At 45.4% G+C, this 14,483-nt stretch overlaps 2 protein-coding genes across 8 annotated transcripts in view; both read right to left on the bottom strand.

The window, feature by feature from the left end:
• LOC143214010 (CCR4-NOT transcription complex subunit 6-like) overlaps nt 1-14,483 on the bottom strand; it is a 591,839-nt gene that overhangs the window by 498,410 nt on the left and 78,946 nt on the right. The gene's annotated exons all lie outside the window — the stretch shown is intronic.
• Nucleotides 1,220-13,807, bottom strand: LOC143214008 (uncharacterized). Its single transcript, XM_076434473.1, has one exon. It carries the CDS (start codon nt 13,243-13,245, stop codon nt 11,332-11,334), a length of 1,914 nt encoding a protein of 637 aa, XP_076290588.1. The 5' UTR covers nt 13,246-13,807; the 3' UTR covers nt 1,220-11,331.

Genomic DNA, 14,483 nt, shown 5'->3' with positions numbered 1-14,483 from the left:
TATTACAAAGTACATTTCTTATGGAAGTTAAAATTGTTTCCCACAGAAAAGATATGTAAACACTAAGAATACCTAAAACGCTCTGGAAAATAAATTCCAATAATGCCATCGTGTTTTGTTTGCCGCTTTGTTGTGTCGGCAACGTTCGGCAAATGGAAGACGCCAATCGGCGTCCTCTGTCGTCATCGATCAATGCCGCGGCGCTTGTTTTGATATCTTCAGTCAGAGTTCGGTCTCGCCGCGCGGCAACTTCAACGCCGTTTCGTTTGATATTTTTATTACTTCTTTTAGTCCGCCCCAAAGCGCTAAACACCAATTCGTTTCTCATCATGGCCAATGCTTGTACTTTGAGCTACTACGAAATTGCCGTCTTACGGATAAAAGTTGAAAGAACCCTTGTTACGAACTTTATCACATTAACACGTTCCCCCACTCTACGTTCCCCTTCTACAGCGCTATTCCTTCCACCACGGGCCGGTCACGTGACACGGACAATGTCGCCGGAAAGCTACCGAAACGAATGCTTTTTTCCCCTTCCACTGCCACGAGCACATTCTAACGTCCACCCCTATCAAGGGAAGGACCCCGAGTGGTCGACTTCGATTTTGATAATTTTTTGTGAGACGATGGTATATGGATCGCTAATGATGTCTGCAAAATATTAGGTGTAGTTACTCAATAGTTTTCAAGATATAAACAATTAAACTTTCATACCTTGTTGATATACCATGAGTAAGCAGGTTGCGTGAAAGTTCAATTGTTTATATCTTTGAAACTATTGAGTAACAACACCTAATATTTTGCGTACATAATTAGGGATCCATACACCATAATCTCACAAAAAATTATCAAAATCGAAGTCCGACACTTGGTGTCCTTCCCTTGTAAAACTGGTCTGGTTATCAGAGAGGGGGTAAACTGTATTTAATAGTATGTATTAAATAGTTCTGTATTAAATAGAAAATAAACTATGAAAGTGTATCGTATCTAATCATTTGACCACGTGTGAATTATTTTGATTTTTTAAATGTCAAAATGGATTTTTGATTTGATAATGTCATGGCTGATATTAAGACGAATTTGACTACTTACTATACTATGATCTTAAGCCCACAAGTAACGCTGAAATAGTTCTTTTCAATTTTTCGGGCCAAATACGACACTGCGCGATGGGTGAATCGCAGAGGGGTCCAAGGAAGGGGCACAGAAACGCTCGGGATTAAATTAAAGACATTTTTATTGGATTTTTTCAAACACTGTAATTTGAGACAGTGCAGTACAGCACTAAAGCGACGTTGGTAGATCGGTGTTGATCAGTCTGGACGACGAAGCAGAGTCAAGTGTATCATCTCGTTGCGTTATCACAATACGTTGTACCGTCGAACGACGACGATGTGTAAAATAAATACAGGCGAGAGAACGAGAGAAGGAGAAGAGTATTGCGTTGTTTATCGCGTGCGTGTGTATGTAGTTCGGCCGAATCGAATCCGTCAACGAAACGTAGAAAAGTATCGAAATCACTTAACAATAATCGTACATCTCGAAGTCCCTCTCTTCGCCTCATTCTCTTTCTCTCTTTCTCCATCGGAGATCAGATAGCGGAGACGTGCGGGTGGCGAACGATCGTATAATCGGTAAACAAAAATCGGAGGAGAGGAAAAAAAAACAATAAAAGGATTCGATGAGAGAGACGGTTCTCAACGTTACAAAAACTAACACGAGTCACGCCGTGATCATATACACCACATATGCTGTGTTCGATTCTCTCGAACGATCAACGAGACACAAAGCGTTCGAATATCGCTGGTACTCGGAACGGAACAAAAAAAAAGTTACGAATTTCGATTGTAAATAAATTCTACATCCCTACGGGGATATACGACGACGAGAGAATAAAATGGGCCACAATCTTCGCGAGATTGAAGATCCTTCTTCAGGATAGCTTCGTGAAAACTTAGCCAATCAATCGGTGGCAGTCCTCAGAGTCGTCAGATTGAGTTTCGCGTCCCCACTCTGCCTCCCCCACGCTTCCGCGCGACGAAGACGCGTCATGTGACCGGTACTGACAGAGTGGGGGTAACTCTTTCCCCTCGATTCTGGCGACCCTGGTCCACCGCACGAAATGGGAAAAAAGGAACGCGATACACTCAAGACTGGGAACATCGTGACATGAGTCGATTGAAAAACGCTGAAGAGGGTACGTTGGTGTTCGGACACACAACGTGGGCGAATCGGGTTTTTCCGCGAGTACCCGAAGAATACCACAGGGCGATGTTATTAAAGCAGCAACAACAGTGTCTCTCTCTCACACACACACACTCTCTCTCTCATTTTCTCTCTGCGTATCTCATACGCGCGCGCGCACGCAAGTGCTGCTTTAACAAGTGTCGGCGCGTGTCAATATTTGTCTGTTGCTACTTAGCAATAAAACTTGCTACGTACTCGGTGCGCGAACCAGCAAGAGAGAAATATTGCTCGTACGATTCTTCAAGCGAGAACTTTGTGTCTCGTCGGTGAACTCGCCCGGGACACGAAGCGTTCTACTTCTAATTAGTCGTCGGTAATGCTCTCGCGCTCTCTTTCTCGCTTTTCTTTCTTTCTTTCGTTCGTTCTTTTATTCTTTCGCAGCCCTCCTCGGAATCTCGCCGCGTCGTCTTTGTATCTTCCCTAACGGTCTAATGGTAAATAAAAGGCGGACCGTTCAACGCGCGACGTTTCTTCTCTATACACATATAGACAACGGTGTGTGGTAATCTAAGTAGATCGCCTTACAGTCTAGGTCTTACACTCTAAACGAAAGAGGACATGGTGGACACGGGCGAGGTTCTTGGCGCACCTGACACGCTGCACGAGAGTTCTGCGTCTATTCTGTACCATTGTTTCGGCAGTCACTGGCACACGAGCGATTCGTACTGCTTTTTTTTTTAACGTGTTCGATCGCACCGTTGATCGATCGATCAGACGCATTCAACCCCTTGCCAGACTTGTCGTGAATACTTCGGACGAATGCGGATCTTTATGCGAAATAAAATGTTTGTGCATCGATTTCAGAACACAGAGGAGCTCAATATTAATTTATATTTATTGAAAATTATATTTTCAGCTAAATACAAATTTATATTTTCCGATCTGTGCACTGTTTTCAATTACTGTCACTCGTTTTCGTCTAGTTATACGACTTTCCTTTAGCATCAGATAAAATCTTTTGTAACCAACATTTAACCCTCGGACGGTCAGCCATTTTTGTAACTGTATAATTGATAATGTTTATCTTCTGAAACATCTGGCACCTGGTTAACATTGTTATCGACCAGGTACCTTGTAAATAAAATTTCTACAAGCTCCACTGTTAAAACAAACTCGGATCTCGCCAACCGGAAACTTGGACGCATTTATTTATTTATTGTTTACGGAAATAATCGCGCCCCATAGAAACGAGATATGGCATGAAGTTTTACCGTTACATTATCAAGAATTTTGGATTTCATAAGAACCATAATTCCCAGTAATTTGTTCGTATCCTTGAAAGGTACGTCCCAGTTGCTAATTAGATTTACGGTGGTCCCTCAGAGGAAATGGTTGAGTGCAAAGGGTTAATCGACAGTTCATTTAAACAGTTTCCCCATCCTGGGAACATCCTTGTCTTAAATTGTACAAGACTGTAATAATGTATGCATTAAGCAGAGCGAAATTCACTTAATCAGGAACATTTAATGATGATAATAAAACTAATGGAAATTACAAAGTATGCATAATGGACATGTGCTTATGAAACTCGCGTAAAGATTGCAATTCCTCGAGGTAGAAGTTTCCCTTCTAATTTCGTTGATAAACGTGAACGATTGATCTCGATACACCCAAGTGGCCAAGTACTGCTCGTCCATCAGAAGATGGCAGTAACATCTTGTCAGTACGCGCATCGAAAGAATATTATAAACAGACTGCGGATTTTAGTAATGCAAAACCGTACGTACAATCTCAAATAGAATAAAGATCAAAAGAATTTAGAAACATGAATGTACGTATTAAAATTATGAAAGGATGAAAGAATTTTTTACGTGGCCCCTTGTTCTTAAAATTAACTAAAGAAATTTTTATTTCGCATAAATATGCGCAGTCTAGTCATAACGTTTGCTTGGGCACAGATTCGGGTGATCGAGTTTGCGGACCAGAGCTGGAATCGCTGAAGAAGGTTAATCAAACGAGCTACCGAGTGTGCAGATTTATGATAGAACAACTGGACAGAAATTGGATGAAGACAGAGAGTTAGGCTCAATAACAAACGATGCTACAAAAGAAATGATACCGTTGCTGGACCATACATCCGTGGAGGATGCACAATGGAAACTATCACACATGTTGAGATGCTTTGTCAAGAACAGGCATGTGGTTTGTATGTCGGACGGGATGGGTTTACGCTTTTGCGAGAATGAACGCGAATATTCATGTTCGTGCATTTGACCCGCCCCCATTACAGATACCGCCTACTCTAGAGAGTAAGATTATGTTTCATGAAATTGCAGTTAATGGATTTTGCGATCTACACGGGCATGCGGATTTATTGTATTACGATTTGATATGGGACGCAAGGGGGTGAGAGAGAGCAGTTCAGGAATGAACCACGTAGACATGCTCAAGCGTGAGGAAGCTATTTAAACAAACGAAAAGATGCCGGTATGTGTGTGTGTGTGTTTAAAGATTCAAACTTCTGTATTACGTGACTATGTACTGGGTGGGCGCTTTTATTATGTATTTCCGATCCCTATCTCTCTGAGAAAATGATGTCCACAAGTGGGCATATGCTGAGGATGCGCTACATGTACTCTCAGAAGAAGTCTCGCGGGAGGGAGAAAAGGGTGTGGTCTTCTCGCTCGCGCCCAATGGTTGGGCTACGTCGCAGACCTCAGCCAATGACTAGGACCGAAAACGCGCCCAATCAGACGGCTTACAGCCGCATTTCTGCCGGGGAATTCTTTTGAAGCGCGTACAGTACATGGGCATGTTCCTTGACAAAGTATAATTTAATTTCCTGGAGCAACAGGGAGGGAATCAGAGCTTGAAATAACTTCATTTCCTAAAGTAATAATAATAAATACTATTTCATGTAATAAAAACAGAAACTAATAAAACAATTGTCATGAAGACACGGTTTGATGGGAGTCCAAAATTGATCTAACTTTCGATACTCTGTGCTCACTTAAAATTGGAATCGAGTTATTCTATTATGAATATAGAATGGCGTGGGATTTGGACACCGTTTGAACAACGAACAATGTTTGCAGCACTAACAAGACACAACCAATTGAGATCACTTTTCGAGTCAGAGAGTTACAAAATTCCAAACAGTAATGACATAAAATAATACTGCAGAATTACGGAGATATCTCTTCCGTGCAATCAACAGTTACGAATAAAATATTCCTGTCTGTAAAAGGATAGTGTGCGCAACCAATTGCCGTATAAATTCATTACTTGTTTGCTACTCGTTTGCATTTCACGGCTTCGAAAAACAATCGGAAATATCGCGTCGGTAAAATGCGATACGGCTTCGAAAAACTGACAGAGGTCAATTCAACTTTTTGTGTCGGAATATGTTCTGAATATTGTTCCGGGTAATTCGTTCTTTTTATCAGACGATTTTGCGTGAAAACTGGACGAATTGTAAGATCAATTACAAGCATACCTCAGAGTAAAGACATTTCAGTGCAACCTTCAAGAAACAAGAGATTTCCATTGTTATCGTACGAATTGGTGTTTACGAGACTGAACGAACCTTCTTGCTACATTGCTTTAAACATTTTCACGAAACACGACTTCCTAATTGCGCTAACGTGCGAGCCTGGCAAAGTTTAAACAATTGTGCTACATTGCCTTCGCGACAATTATCACGCGTTAACACTGTCACAGTTTCGTATGTATATGGGTCACGGTTAGACAAGCAAACTGAATAAACATAAGTAGTTACGTATTTTATTTTTAATATAGAATCTAGCTATTGGCAAAAAAAAACTGATTTCTTATACCGATCTTGTAAAGTAAGAAATTAAGTATGATTCATAACGTCGTTAATTAGTTACATTTACACTGCAAGTGATTGGAAATTATGGTTTTGAAATTAGAGCAACGACATTGATCTGAAGAAATGTTTATTACTCGTCGTTGTCGAAAAGAAAAATCTTTGTCACTATAATTCATAGAACTATAAAAACATTATTTTGTCAATTATACAATTTTTAATAAACTCATATAATCTTTTGTGTTTCATTTAGAACTTCATATTTATAATTAAATTACTTTCGATAATCTGCCAAAACGTCAATCTACCACACGTCAATCTAATACAAAATAAATGATAAATTAAATTTTAAACTTTCAGAATTTCTTGCTCTCATAATTTCCATCGCATTGAAGATAGAAGACGAGAATGAAAAATATTAATCCAATTTTTCCCCGATCATCGGTTAACTCGAATCGATAGTTTTTCAGTGGAGGACACGCAGCCTAGGTAGAAGCCAATAAATAGACTTATTCCGTATTCTGAGCGGAAGATATATGTATAGGAAAGTCGTAAAACAGTCGACTAGTGACTGAGAGTGATTGATGAGTGAGACACGAGCAGGTCTCAGGCCAGTAGTGTCGCGTCCCGTTTCGGAGACGTTGATTTTTACAAGACTACCCGACTCAGAGTGGGACACTTCCTACAAAGTCCTGAGCAACTTTCGAAACCCCCCCTCAGATTTCTGTCCAGATGTTTACTGCACGGTGCGAACGCGCCTGCCGCTTGACAGTTTCCACGACTTCGTTATACGCGTCCACTAAAATTATTTGTATTCGTCTGTAGCAAGCAGAGTCGCCAGATTAAGCCTTCCCACTCTACCTTCCCCTTCCACGACGCTATCTGTCCGGTACTGGCAGAAAGGGGGTAATTTTTCCCCCTTCAGATTTATTTAAATTTTGAGAGGTTCATATTATAATATCCGCGCTATTAAATATATTCATTTAATTTACCACGAAAGCATCTTTATAATTTCAATAATCGTGAAATAAAAACTCTGGAACCGGTCATTTGACCGGTGGTGGTAGGCTTAGTGTTAATTCGTGCACCCTCTCCTCATTTGGCAACAAGATGCGACTCCAATTGAAGACAGAAGCATGGAGAAAAGTAGAGTGGGGGGCACTGACAAGATGATCCGACCGCGGACTCTAGTGCAAACAATTCCACGGTAATCGGAAACTGTCTCACGAACGGATTCCCTCTCGTCGAATATAAATAAGTCCGCGAAAAAATTCGCGCGAAGATCCGCAGTCCGTCGACGACACATATCGAACGTTGGGTCAGACACCGTGCACCTCGTCCGTGGTATATGATGCTTCGTTACGCGTGTGTATGTATATTAAATACGTGTATACGTGTCGCTTGTTTTTTTCCCCTAGTTTCTCAATCAACGTGAAATTCTCGTATCGCGTACGAAAAAGACGTTGGCGAAAAGATTTGTGTACGTCGTAGCTCGTCGTACGCAGACGTTGTTTTTTTCTTTGTTAGGATGAACAAGTCGACCTATCACCGGACGCCATCGCGGCAAACGCGACACGCTGTCCCCGCGAGTGTGATCGATCGACTCGTTTCTATGTTTCGTTTCCGTAAAGTAAAGTTTTACGCAAATCCGCGGCGATGCCCTTTGACTAAACCGAGTACAGTTACCGCTGCACGCACACGAACGAACGAATCGGCCTCGATAAATTCCCGCTGCGTCTTATTACACACCATTCCCGTGAAAAATCACGACGAGGAACGGTCCACGGCTGAACACCGCACCGCGTGCCAATTCGCCGAGCCACCACCGAAATATTGGGCCCCTACCGTCTCGTTCTCCATTTTTAAAAGCTGAATTGTTCGAACACTTCTACACTTGGAAACCAGCGTCGTAGATTTTTCGGAGATTATCTGCCACCGGAAGAAATCATTAACCCGTTGCGGCCATATCGCTCATGCACAAGAAAAACGTCACAAATATAAAAGTACAAATTTTACAGGAAAGCTCTTCAAAGTTAGTTTGATAGTTGAACTAGCTGTGACTGCAAGTAAAAACGGATAAAACCTAATAGAGCTATCTGTAGGGTTCGTTTTATAAGCATGAATTAACATAAAAATGTATTTTAATGGAATAGAACGAAAACTGAGAAACTTTCAGTTGTGACGTTCTCCTTGTGCATCAGTGATAATGATCTACGCGGTGCTTCTAGTATTAAGAATTGTACTATGAAACAGAACACATTCAGTGACGTGTTACCCTATAAGCTACTTGGGCAAATGCTCGGGGCCCGAAGTAAAACCTAGATCCAAAATCCAAATTCTACGTTTTTCTCATAAAGTTATTTAGTTGCGGTTAGGGGCCCCGAAATTCTACTTTGCCCAAGGCCCCAACTAGTTATAACGCGCTACTGAATACATTACTACAGCCCACTGAATAAAATACGTGATTTCGAACTAAAGGAATCGAATCGACAGAAATGAAACCTGGACACCAATGGAGGTATTTTAACATTGAACCTACAGCCGCCAGTTAGATTTTGTAGTCCACTAATATTGAGAAATGGAATAAGTATCGTCGACAGAATGAATAAATTCCATTTTGTCATTTTCATGAGGCATCGCGGCACTGTTAGCTCGCTGTAGGTTTAGTGTTAGAACTTTTTAGAAGTGTTACTCGGAGAGGCCATTTCGATAAAGGAATTCCGAAGGGTCCGAAAATGTCAGCGTGGCTCAGGGGGCTTGTAGGGCAAAATAATTTCATGAACACCCTGTGTTCGATTCGACCCGCCTGTTTCAAACAGTCCCAGCCCCAAAAATGGACGAACAGCTCAGATTGAGGCGCAGAAGAGTCACCGACGCACCCATCAATCATAAAGGCTACGATGCCCCTAGCTGGCCAAGCAATTCGCCGATCGAATTCGAAGGGTTTTCGTGTTTTGTCTCGAGCGAAACAACCGAGCAACTGTTGTCCTGGATACGAGCGTCAGTTGGAATTGCCGTTCAATTACTATCGCGCTGCTATTGCGTACTCTCAATTGCTCAAGGGTGCTCGGACCTTTTGGCTGAGGGTGTGTAAACGACGTCGAAACACAAACTTATCCCGAATTTCAACGCTACGGTAGGACACCTCGACTAGCCGAACCTCCGATGACTCTCTAGCATCCCAGACGTAAATATCTCGACAGCACTGGCTAGAATTTAACGCTAAACCTACCGAGCACCGAAAGCGATTACAATGTGTTTTACCTTACAAAAATGACAAAGCTCTATTTATTTAGATTCTGTGCAATTATTATCACAATGTGTGCTCGGATAAAGAAATTTATCGAATCAATTTTAATAATTGCGCGATGAAAAATATAAAACCGGTCATTTGACCGGCAATGGTAGTTTCAACGTTGATAAAAATTGAATCTAGCGTTATAACCGAGTTCCCTGTTTAGTTCGGATAATCGAGGCTCTACGAATGATTAGGAAATGCGATTCAGCTGGATATCGGATGATAATAAAACTGTTCAACGCGAGTGAAACGCAACACTGTTTGAACCCGGCAGTGCTGGATTGATTTTAAAAGAGAACATTTTCGCGAACAGTACGCAAAATACCGTTCGACGGAGCTGGACGTTCGCTGGAAAAAGCCGTGGACTCGAGGGGGGAAAACACAAAGTGGTGGAGCGCGTTCGATGGGAAAACAATGAGTCGTGGCTCGAAGAGCACAGCCGGGGATCGCGTGACTGCGGTTAAGCGCGGGGCGTAGAGGCCGCGTAGACATGAAATACGAGGCTGGCCTGACGATCACCGGACGATTCCATCGATTATTACGATTTAAACAGTCGCGACTCTATTTGTCTCGTTGACGGTGGTCGTCGTCGGCGGCGGCAGCGGCGAAGAAAAGACGCTATCTCGTTGCGAACGTCGATCGAACGTGTGCGACCATCAATTACTAGAGCTCCCGACTAACCTCTCGGACACGACGAGGAGAGGCTTCAACGAACGCGGACGTAACGAATGTAATTCCATTCCGCTAAACTATTATTCATTATTCATCGCGTTGGTTTCGTTCGCAGTTTCAATCCGAAGAGACCGTGTTGGGATCACACCCAACTCCGCCCGGGTTACACGTTCGAGGAAGTGGAAAATTACACACGCGAGCGTTCTTGCGCCGGCTGGAACAAATATAGTAGCCGGCGAGAAAAGAGGCGGCTGCCGGAAGTACCGAAAGGATGAACGATATTTTTCTTCTTTGTTTCTTTCAATGAAAATCCTGAGATAGCCCAGATCCGGTCCGGTTAACGGACAGGCTTAAGAAGCCGCTCGGGAAAGTCACTACATGTTTGTTCCAGCAACGACGCAGACCCAGATTGGCTTCGTCGGAACCGATTCGATCGAAAATGCGAGACAACCACCGCTTTATTATGTAGCACGGTGTCATCGATAAAACGAACCGCGTGCACTTGCGACGTCCAGGTACGATCCTCCAGAAGCTAGTCTGATGCGTGCACGCACGTCACGTATAGTATGTGTGTGTATACAACGTACACCGTTAGGAGGAAGAATCGTTCGACACGTAGCTTTGCTCGTTACCGGCGGCTACACTCTCGTCGAAGACTGCGACGTGGGCGTCATTGGGGCCGACAAGCCTCGAGTATGGTCGACGACACGAAGAAACAGTCTCACGGGTTAACGAAATTAAGACGCCTCCGGCGACAACCGGGAGACTTCGGACACAGCACAAACGACCCCCTCGAACAATAACAAAATTCACATTCCCGGGAAAACACGTTCGAGAATTCCTACGTCGGGGGAACAGTTGAAAGCACCAAAGTAGGGTTCCGAGGAGTTCGTCGAAAGTTCGTCGTCTCGAATCGGATTTCTGTATGCTACCCATTGACGCAAAGTAATTTTGAATAATCCTCGATGAATCACACCGGAAGGAGTTCGCGTTCCCGAGGTCCTTCCAGTAAGAAAACACGGCAGTTCGCCCGGGACTTGCTCGCAACTGCCGCCACCCCCGCAGAAGATCCCCTTCTCCGTGTTTACCCGGTCTCGACCATACCGAGGACTCGTCGCGCACAAACTTCGCAAACATTCGATACGCATACAGATCTCGAACTAACGATTCCATCTTGTACCGGGCGAACTAATTGAACCTCCAGGGTGGTGGATCGCCTCTTTCGTTCACGCACACCTCAAGGTAACCCCACAATAGTGCACAAACGCGTGACTGCTCCGAACGAGAAGAAGATGAAGAAGGAGAAGAAGAAGAAGACCAGGCAGATGATGGGAGGGTGCATCGTTCACTCCTCTGCCTGCAGCAACGTGCGGAAGTCCTGCTGCAACTTGGACTCGTGGTAACTCCAAATGTCGCTGAAGTCTTCCTCGTCGTCGTCGACCTCCTCCGCGAACACGAGTTTGTCCTCGCCGGTCGCCGGGGCGTTCGGCGAAGCGGAGTAGAACTTGATCTCCAAGTCTCGGTGGCCGTTGGGCGACGTGATGATCTCGGTGGAGACCTCCAACCCCTTGGGCGACGATATGGTACCGTTCACTACTCCGGGCCCGGACGACCCTACGCCATTCGTCGGTATACCGATCGAGTCGCCGCGCCACAGCGTTCGACGCTTGCCACTCTCAGTCTGTCCCCTATCACCGATCACACCGACGTCTTTACTCGGCGCGGCGATCTCCTCGGTGAAGTAGCTGGACGGGTCGCTCCAGCTGCGTCTGAGCACGACGCCGGACGGCCCGGTGTTGTCCTTCTCCTGATGGGCCAGATGATGGTCGTTCAACAGCTTCTCGACGCTGTGCCCTTGACAGTTGAGGGCTGGTCGCGAGAGGAACAACGGCACGTGGGAGAAATGGTGGTTCGAGCAGAACTCGGTGGTGGTCGGCGGGAAGAACGGGGAGTAACAGTTCTGATCGACGTCCCAGATCAGGCCGGAAGGGTCGCGGTACGTGCATTGACACGAGCCCAATCCGTCCTTGATCCCGTCCTCGCAGCCCACCAGGTTGTACTCGTGCAGATAACGCGGCACCACGTGGTGGTGGGTGTTGTGCCTGTAGCCACCGCCGCCGCCTTTCGGGACCGTTCGAATTTGCACCGGCACGACGACGTTTCTGTTGTCGTCGAGTACTTTCACTTCCACGTGCCGGTGTGCATACCTTTGTCTCGCGTCGGCGATCTCCGACATGCTCGATGTCTGCGCTCTACACCCGGCGTACACGCTTTCCCTCGCGATGGGCGGCCTTCTGTGATTCCTGAGCTGAGGCGCGGCTTCGTAACAGCCGGCCGTGTACGGATTTAAAGGGACCACGGTTGAATCGCTGGCCACGCTCCCGCCCGACTGCTGTTGTTGTTGTTGTTGTTGTTCCTCGTGTTTCGCGATCTCGCCGACCGCCACCGCGTTGTTCGTCGTCGGCTTCCTGTCCTTCTTTCTGCGCTTACGGGGCTTGATTATCCGCGGCAGACTGTTCTCGGAGTTGTTCGAGCCCGAGCTCTCGTCGCTGGCGATGCTCAGCGAGTCGATGTTCGCGATGTTGTTGCTCGTTCCGGTACTACTGATGCTGCTGCTGCTCTCCTTCCCGGAACAGTCGGGCTTCGGGCTACCCTGCGGCTTCTTCGGCAGCAGATCGGGCCTCTGCGACCGCGACGGACACTTCACGGCACTGTTCATCGTCCCGTTCGTCGCACCGTTCCCATTACCGTGGACGTAACTATTAACCGAGACAGCACTGCAGGCCGCGTTACCGATGCCATTAACGTTCCCGCCGCTGTTGTGCAGCTTGCCCCGATTGTGAAACCGACCGGTCAAGATTAGCGGCGCTCCCTGCGTGTGGATAGCGAGCCTCGAGAGCGGATTCTTGGGCAGGTGTGTCGACACTTGCTGCTGATCGCAGACCTGCTGTTGCTGCTGCTGCTGTTGTTGCGGCTGTTGTTGTTGTTGTTGGAGCAAGGAAGGCGACGATCTCTGGTTACACCTTCGCGGGCTCGACGTCATAGATATCAAGGGGGCGCCCGCCCAACCTCCCGGACCATATTGCACCTGCTCGTTCGCGAAACCTTGCCCCGTGTAACAACCCCGCGTTTTCCCTCGCGACACCGGATCCTTCTTAGCCACGATAGCCTTGTGCGGCGCAGACCTCAGGCTCGACGATATCAAACAGCTACCTATGTAACGCTCCACCTCTACGCCGCCCTGCGAGGCTGGGCTCATTTTATATCACCGGTCCTGCCGATCTGATTAGCTGTCACGGTCGTCGTACACTTCAAGACTTCATTAACTACCAGGATACATCGCGGTAGCACAGTCTCACACGTTCACAATGTTCGAATGATTTCTCGGTTTTTTCTTTTTTTTTGGTTTTCTTTTTCGACGTGGACACTGGACGCTTAGCCCATTGTCATTGGTAAAACCGGGTGAACTAACACTGCACCGAAGTCAGGTCGGCGACTCTATCATCGCAGAGAACGACGACTGGAAAAGTAGCGTTTTGAACGTAAACGACTGAACAGACACCTCTGACTAACCGTACGGAGCCGCAGCCGGAACGACACTGAAGCTGGATCCGACGAGCGCGCCTACACCGTATTTCGCCTCGTTCTGCGACGCGAGCCAACCCCCACTAACTCCACCGCTACCACTTCCACCGTTACTGCCTCTACTACCCCACTCGATGCCAATACACACGTCCCCACCACACCTTCTCGCTCTTCTCTCTTCTGTCTACTCGATCGTTCTATCCTCCTTTCTCTTTCACTCTTTCTTTCTTTCTCTCTCTCCCTCCCTCCCTCCCTCCCTCTCGTTCCGCACCCTCTCTCGGACACCTTTCTTTACAATGTACCTCTCCGCACCGATGAACAAAACTTTATGCTTATACATACACACATAACGTCGTTCCTTCCGGTGGACGATCCTGTCACGGTTTAGATAGGCGTCGAAGAAAGCTGAGCAGGAAAGACAGGAGGATATGAATGTTGTCCCCGCGGCCAGAAAGTGGAAATGATGGAGATTGCCGGCGGACAAACTCCGCCGTCTTATTTTGCGAGCTGGGTTTCTACTGGGCTTCCTCGGTATCGAAATAAATTATTTGGAAAATAATTGATTAATATATTCATTATATCGCTGCTCCGGATGTATGATGACACAACTGCAAGAATTGAAGTTTTACAGGACAAGCAAAAGAAAAATAATTACAATTTGTCTTAATAGAATGATCTGCAGATTCGGTTTAAGTCTTCTATGAGAGTAGTTTTATAGACATTGTGGGTTTTATTATTGCAACTTTTAAGTTATTTCATTTTATAAAATAATAATTGTTCTTCTGAAAATGCATCGCAAATTTTACACTTCTGTCGTTATAGGAGTAAGGAAAACAAGTAAAAATATGAAGAAAAAGTTTATTTGAACAAAAATTATCAAAATAGTATGAAAAGTATAAATCGATTTTAACA

The sequence above is a fragment of the Lasioglossum baleicum genome, chromosome 12 (genome assembly GCF_051020765.1).
Source record: "Lasioglossum baleicum chromosome 12, iyLasBale1, whole genome shotgun sequence".
NCBI classification, from domain to species: Eukaryota; Metazoa; Arthropoda; class Insecta; order Hymenoptera; family Halictidae; genus Lasioglossum; species Lasioglossum baleicum.
The sequence above is the reverse complement of the archived record's forward strand: the minus strand, read 5'-3'. Positions and strand labels throughout refer to the sequence as shown.